Source organism: Ilyonectria robusta (assembly GCF_021365365.1).
Source record: "Ilyonectria robusta strain PMI_751 chromosome Unknown BGZ61scaffold_39, whole genome shotgun sequence".
In the NCBI taxonomy this organism is placed as follows: Eukaryota; Fungi; Ascomycota; class Sordariomycetes; order Hypocreales; family Nectriaceae; genus Ilyonectria; species Ilyonectria robusta.
In genome coordinates, this window is record NW_025764473.1 from 367,941 (window position 1) to 374,745 (window position 6,805).

The 6,805-nt window shown below is 51.8% G+C and overlaps 3 protein-coding genes across 3 annotated transcripts; 2 read left to right on the plus strand and 1 right to left on the minus strand.

Moving 5' to 3' along the window:
* The first annotated feature begins 2,164 nt into the window (after positions 1-2,164).
* Positions 2,165-2,468, plus strand: BGZ61DRAFT_155297 (uncharacterized protein). The gene has a single exon (XM_046237406.1). The coding sequence runs from the start codon at positions 2,245-2,247 to the stop codon at positions 2,401-2,403; it is 159 nt and encodes a 52-aa protein (XP_046095960.1). The 5' UTR covers positions 2,165-2,244; the 3' UTR covers positions 2,404-2,468.
* An 857-nt stretch (positions 2,469-3,325) lies between these two features.
* BGZ61DRAFT_465083 (GNAT domain-containing protein) lies at positions 3,326-4,572 on the minus strand. The gene has a single exon (XM_046247535.1). The coding sequence runs from the start codon at positions 4,395-4,397 to the stop codon at positions 3,699-3,701; it is 699 nt and encodes a 232-aa protein (XP_046095961.1). The 5' UTR covers positions 4,398-4,572; the 3' UTR covers positions 3,326-3,698.
* A 1,041-nt stretch (positions 4,573-5,613) lies between these two features.
* BGZ61DRAFT_485730 (uncharacterized protein) lies at positions 5,614-6,003 on the plus strand (the record flags this gene model as incomplete). The annotated part of the gene is made up of 2 exons (XM_046249746.1): positions 5,614-5,802; positions 5,836-6,003. The coding sequence occupies 2 exons, from the start codon at positions 5,614-5,616 to the stop codon at positions 6,001-6,003; spliced, it is 357 nt and encodes a 118-aa protein (XP_046095962.1).
* Positions 6,004-6,805: the final 802 nt, after the last annotated feature.

Genomic DNA, 6,805 nt, shown 5'->3' on the forward strand with positions numbered 1-6,805 from the left:
GTTAACAGCGGCTGGGAACGGTTGAATTCGTTGATAGGAGTCCTGCGAATGGAAGGTAGTGGCATCTGGTATTGAGCCTGCGCGCTAGGCGGCATATGCTCAAGATCGGCCATACGCTCAGGGTCAGGGGTACCATGAAGGAAGCGGGACTGCAGGGCGTTTAATTCGGTATCGGTAACCTGCAAATTCGGGATCGCCGATGCGTCTGCATCGCTAGGATCCTCTTCTACAGCCTCCTCAACGGGGCCTTGGGGGACCTCGCCGTCAGGTATGTCAGCCACTTGGCTAGCAACGGAAGCAACTATGCTGCCGTCAAGAGGAAGCCGTTGCAAGCGATCCTGCCTCACAACGATATCGCGATAGCCCGGGTGGTGGCGCTGTAGGTAACGGAGCCAGGCCAACAGACATGAACGACGTACCCAGAAATCGCGAGCAAACTGCTGCTGGAAGTGAGGGTCGCCCTCCATATTAGGAGGCCGCAGGAGTACGATATCTAGCTCTTCAGGTAGGACTGGGAGCTCTTCAAATAGCCTACCAACATTGCGAAGGAAGTGAACAACGTGACCGCGGTATTTGTATTGAGCGCCACGTACCTGTAGAACCTTCACGTGTACGTGAACCCTAGCAATCAGCATCTCCTCAACCATCGTTAGGCCAGGTAGATTACCGGGGACTTCCCCGAAGTCAAGGTTATTCGCAGCGCTAAAGAAGTAGGGTTCGTTAGGGGTTCTCTCCCTGTCTCGACTAATGCAGCGGCTGCAGATTTTCAAGCTATTTCTCTTCATATCGAACCAATGCTCCCTGCAGCGAATGCAGCTATGCATCTTGTCGTCATTCAGGGCAGTATAGAACTCCCGCACAAGGGCCTGATCCTCCTCACTAAGGGCAGGCAAGTTAAGGTCCCCTGTAAAAGGTGGATCAACTATCTGATCAAACTGTCGCTCTTCAGCATGTGCGCTTTGACGTGTATAGCGGCCGCGACGATGTCCCTGTGGCAATAATGAAGGAGTGGTAGGGAACGATTCCTGTGGTATAGGCGTGCCTAGCACAACAGGAGCCGTTGGAAGAGTGCATTGAGGAATTGGCGTTTGAGGAATCGGCGTGCCCAGAACTACTGTTGGCAGGCAAAGGTTAGGAGGGATAGGGGAAGGTCCCTCTACCGCGCTTGGGGTAGATGGCCCCAGCAGAGGTCTAGGCAGTCCCTGGAGTGCGGGCGCCAGGCCACGGAATAAGGCAGGTGTGGCAGGAGGTTGTAAGCCGTACACAGACGCAGGGGTTGGCGCAGTCCGCCTTGGAGGCGTCAGGTTAGCTAGAGAATCGGTCCTTTTCGTGGCTCTGTGTGGCGATTGCCTCAAGGCGATGTTCCGCATGGCGGCGACGGCGGCTCGGGATTCGGCTACACGTTCCCTTCGGCGTGCCCTACAGCTAGCACAGTCTCTTGTAAACTTCGTAGGGTCCTTGACGCTTCTAAATTCGACTTCGGACAGGTCATGTTTGCAGGTGTGGCAGTTTCGAACTGCCTCGGGTATATGGTCCTCCATCTGGCCGTATATGTATCCACCTCTTACCAACCTAGACTGCTGGATAAGGCTCGGGCAGGGAGGTTTTGCGACGGCTTACGTCCAATACCGTGATAGACCTCGATGGGGAAGCTGTCTTTGAGGGAGGTAGATCAGGTCTGAATGATCAGGGAGGAAACTGCACTGCTTCCCGCAGGCAGGTAACCGGGGAATCTTGAGAGGTGGGCTGGCTGCGGAGGTAATATGTGAACCTAGATACCGTTAGCAACCTGATGGGGTTTGATAGATTCGACAGAAAAGGGAAAGCATCCGCCACGTAGGTTAGTGTACGGAGTAAAGGGCACGGGGGTTATTCAGTCAGGATCGTGCTTAGCAACCCAACAAATTGATTGCAGAGAAGTAAAGAAGAACTGAAAGCTCTTGGAGAGTTTGCCAAGCTCGCTAGTTTCCTAGTCAACGCCCAGGGGTTTGTTTGTAGCGAGGCCTTCATTTCGTAGCGTTAACAGCCGACCAATTCGCGCACGAGTTGAGCACAGGCCAGGCTAATTGGCCAATCGGAAGAGGTTTTATGCTCTTCTTTCTGACTGAGTAAAACGCCCTTCGGGCTGAAAAAACGCCCTTCGGGCTGAATAAAACGCCCTTCGGGCTGAATTAGTCCAGACTGCAGATCAGGGCAGGGAATACGGACGCCCGGCGTGGACGCTAAGTACGCTAGGTTGTTGGCATGGTGTTACAAAACCAGGATACCCATGATTGTTGCTGTGCCAACCATTTTGGTTTGGATATCTCTGATCAATTTACTGGTGCGATCCAGATCAACACGGCTCGTTTCAAGGGACGCATCATCCTAGTCGTCAATCCACGAACGCCCGTCGTGGATTGATTATTGATCTTGGATTGCAGTCTGGACTAATAGTCCAAATGGTCTGGACTATTGCGAGCGCTGAATTCTAAGAGGCCTTGCAGATGGTCTGAGTAAAGTCCAATGCGGCAGCAATTGTAGATAGTTTAGTCCAGCATGTCCTGTGCCCCAATAGGGGACTTTTACAGGCCTCGCGGCCCCCCGGACGAAAAATATACATATATACATACATATCCATGGACAGCAGGCACCGCTTCAGCCGCCGTAGATAGGACTCTGAACACTTGGAGAATAGCCTTCAAGTTCGGTTGCTGATAATACAAACCCTACGAGACCCGCCGAAAGATTGAAAAGGAAGAAGCAAAAGTAGAAATTGGACGCTGTATGGGCTTTTACGAGATCATGACAAAGCTTGGGAAACGAAAATGTACAATAGCAACTAGTGCCCTATTGGTTATAAGCCACCGGGCGAAATAAATTGTGTGTGTGTGTGTGTGTACCCTGGACAGCCTACCCGGGGCCTCACGATCGACGATCAAATCGATCGATTGGAGGGTTGGTCGATACGATATCGATCGAGTAGGATTTCTAATCGATCGGTTGGGGGCTTGATCGATACGATATCGATCGATTAGAGATCCTCCTCGATCGATATGATATCGATTGACAGGTTGAATCGATCGATTTCCAACCCTGGGTCCTAATCGTCGACGGTTGAGACTGGCGGTGGATAACTAGCTGGTGGAGACCTTAATCGCGTCGCGCGTCAGCTACTCAGGTAAGATTAAGGAGAGCTAAGCTCATGGTACTTTGGGAGCTTTGGCAGAATTCTGCCTGCACTAACAAAAAAGTGATTGACGAATCAGATATTATAAAAACTCATGCGTCCCTATCAATTCTTCATGCGTCCTATCAATTGCCTAAATTAAATTGAAAATAATTGGGTTGAATTATTTAAGATTGAATTATTTAAAGCGCTGATCGTTAGGGTCATTTAGAAAAATTGGCCATAATAGCCAGCACTATGGGTTTAAATCGTAGTGCCAGTAACAAGTAGACACGTTATATACCCGGTATATCGCAAGCTTCTAGGCGAAAGAACTTGCACTGCTGGATTCTTCTAGACCACTTGGAGCCCACAAACTTCTCGTGCTTGTTGTACTGGTCGTGGAAGAGTTATGGACAAGGAGCGTCAGACGGGAACCTACAAACACTTGAGCCCTATCCCCTACTTCGCTTTGGATCATAGCCTACACCCGTCTCTGTTCTAGCTCTCGCAGCGGGGAAAGTTCACTAGTGATAACCTGAATCTAAGTTCAAGAGATCTTCTTGTTTGAGAAGAATCGAAATGTTGGCAAGTCAATCAACTCGCCATTCTGGCCGCTGGTGTCCTGCGCCTTCCATGTAAGAAAGAGGTCGAATCCACATTTGTGGAGCATCTTCTGGCTTCGGACATTCTCTAACTCTGTCACTGCAATGAGCTGCTCAGGCACCAAGCCGCCGCCGTCCTGCGGAAGTCCATCAACGGAGCGTGGATCCACCTTCACTTCGGCCTCCACCCGCGGCAGCTTCTGCCAGGCCGCGAGAAACGCCCGCAAAAACTCAGGCGCGAGGCCTTGCCCCCATTGCTCTTTCCGGATCATGTAGCCTACTTCGGGCCAGCCGAAGCTCGAGACGAAGTTGTGGTTGCCCCCAACGCCAATCATCTCGCCTGTCTCCTTCAGGCAGATGGCAAAGTTGTGGTTCTCGATATCGTTGGGCGGGAGGAAGGGCTCCAGCCGGGACTGGGTCTCGGCGACATCCTTATCCACTCGTCCTTGCATTGTGAAATGCATGACCTCAGGCTGACTCCGGAGGCTGTGAAAGGCGGCGATGTCGCTCTGGCCGAGTGGCCGTAGGACAAGCCGTCCCGTCTTTATCGTTTGGCGCTGAGCATTGGGGGGCAGCGGCCGAGCCGGCAGCGTCGTTTTGACGATGATGAAATCGTCGGGGCTCGGCGCCGTGGCCATGTTCATGGAGACTAGGGAATGCCGCGAGGGACAGCGCTTGTGCGTATATTGTAGGGTCGAAATTGGGTCTTCGCAAGAGTAAGTACATTCAGTAAGGCACTCAGTGGAGATGATGGACTCGAGTCGTGATGCCTCGGGTCGAAGTGAGGCCGCCGTGACTTCACTGCTTGTCGCTATGCTCTGCCTAGCTGGTCGGACACTTGTCCACATTGTTGGCACGTGAGTCCCCACTCAAGGATTGGGGAGTGGTTAACTTAGCTGGTTGGCTCGCTTGCCCGGAAGATTGTTCCTCCGCCCATTCCTGGACAGCCGTCTTCATCCAAGCACTAGCCGACGCGGGCGACGACATACATAGATGAGAGCGGTAAAAACGAATTAAGCAGCACCAGGGACGGGCCGTCCCGCTTGAAATGTGGAATTTACGACCGCATCACTCTCTTGCCTTGAGATCTTGTGTGATGTACCCGTAGGGTCTGACTAAGTGGGCAAGCCACTTAGTAGGGCAGAAAAATCTAGAACAGGCAGAAAAACCTGGAACACCCTGCCACCATAAGCCGTCGTAAATATCAGTAGTATATCCACGGCGACCTCTTGGTGGCTGATTCAGCCGCTTAGCGCCACAACGCCGCCAAATCACCTCCGTGCCCTCAGCACCTTCCCGTGTGCTGGGGACAGTTTTGATTGGTTGAGGGTAAATCAAATCTTCCTCGACAGCGTGCCATCAAGTCTTGCCCCCCCTGCTAGCAGTTACGATAACCCTGCAAAACTGTTGGAACTAGTTCGCACATGATAATCGCCACCTGCAGCCAAGCGATGAAAACGGAACCTGCCCCGCAGCAACTGTCCAGTAATGTTTGGGTCTGAGGCACCTTGCCTCATGGTGTGATGACAGTGCGGTTGTTGGTCAAGGATCAGTACGGTGAAGTCCTGGTTACCTGAGATATTCTGTTGCAGTTGGTTACGGTGGTATTGTTGTCTCGTCGGCCAACGACCATAGCACAACCCTGAGATAACCAATGATATCCTGAACCAGACTGTCGGATCCCGAGCCAGCCGCCATAAAGTGAGTGCTGCGCCCGGTCTGGCCAACACCCTTTATTTCGCCTTTTCTTACTCAATCTCCCACTCTGTTTTCATTGGTCGCATTTTGCCAGGTTTCGACTCAATGACCCCTCTATGACTATTTTAGCTGAAGGTCATCAGTGATATTATCTCATTCGGTATGACGCAGACAAGTCTTGATCTGCGTCCCGGTGCGGCGCAAACAAAGACATCAATGGAGGATCTGAACGCCCATCAAAATGCCCCAGTCTCAAACCCGAATGTCGAGACAACGCAAGTCTCGCCAAGTCCTTCGTCCGATGATTTCGATTCCGCCATTGGCGAGACCATTGTCTGCGCGCTCTTTCCTGTGAGTGAACTGTGCCAGATGTCTAGTCAACAGCGTATTGATACAGGCAACTTTACACAGAATGACCCAACAGAACAAGACGGGCATCGAAACACCACACCCGTAAGGAGATCAATATCTTTCGACGAAGTTTTCCAAAATGGCAAAGCCCCAGTCAAGCGAATCATCATCCAGTTCGACGGATCGTGGTTTATTCTATGATGCGATGAGCACGATCGTGACTTCATATATCCTCCTCTTAGAGGTGCTGGGGCGCACCTGAGGAGTGAGAAGCATGGTTGGCTACGAAGTCCATCTAATGTGGTCATCGTTAAGCACTTCGGGATTGAGGTTCTGAACTGCAACGCTGAACTAGCGGAGAAGAATAATTGTGGGTGTAGCACGAAGAGTCGCACCACGGATGGGATCCCCGGACGACAAACCTGGGGATCAGAGCATACACCAAAGGTTACCAACAAGAGATACAGCCGGACTGGAGTCGACCGACATGGTGGTTTCAGCGGCAATCAAAGCAAAGAAAACAGGACGGAATCCCCAGCCCAATTCCAGGCCGAATATATCTGGCATACTGGGAGATGACGAGAGACTGGTTGCCAGCGCTGCTTCTACCTCACATCGGCCTAGAGCAATTCGGGATACCAAGTACACTTGGGAGCCTTGGCTTGATGGAACACATGCCGTAGTGCTACGAGTATTATACAGAAACGAAAGGTCTCAAGTGGAAGAAGGAATACGAGCGTGACGGGCCTCGTGTCCTGCAGCGAGAATTTCCCGTTGTATACTTTGATGGAAACAAGTTCCTTGATGGAAGCCAGCAGATTGGTGAGGCAGAAGATTGCAGGAACTGAATGTGTTTGATGCCTCGCCACGTCTTGTGCGAATCTGAAGTTTGCAGGAATTACCTCCGAAGGCGCATAGAACAGGAGGCCCAGGCCGCAAGCGAGGGCTCGGCTCCTTTGCCAGACGGTGAGTTTACGCATGAAGCCTTGACTGGCGGCACATG

Bases quoted from the DNA above. Each gene is read 5' to 3' on its own strand.
- BGZ61DRAFT_155297 (XM_046237406.1), top strand. From the start codon at position 2,245: ATGGTGTTACAAAACCAGGATACCCATGATTGTTGCTGTGCCAACCAT.
- BGZ61DRAFT_465083 (XM_046247535.1), bottom strand. From the start codon at position 4,397: ATGAACATGGCCACGGCGCCGAGCCCCGACGATTTCATCATCGTCAAA.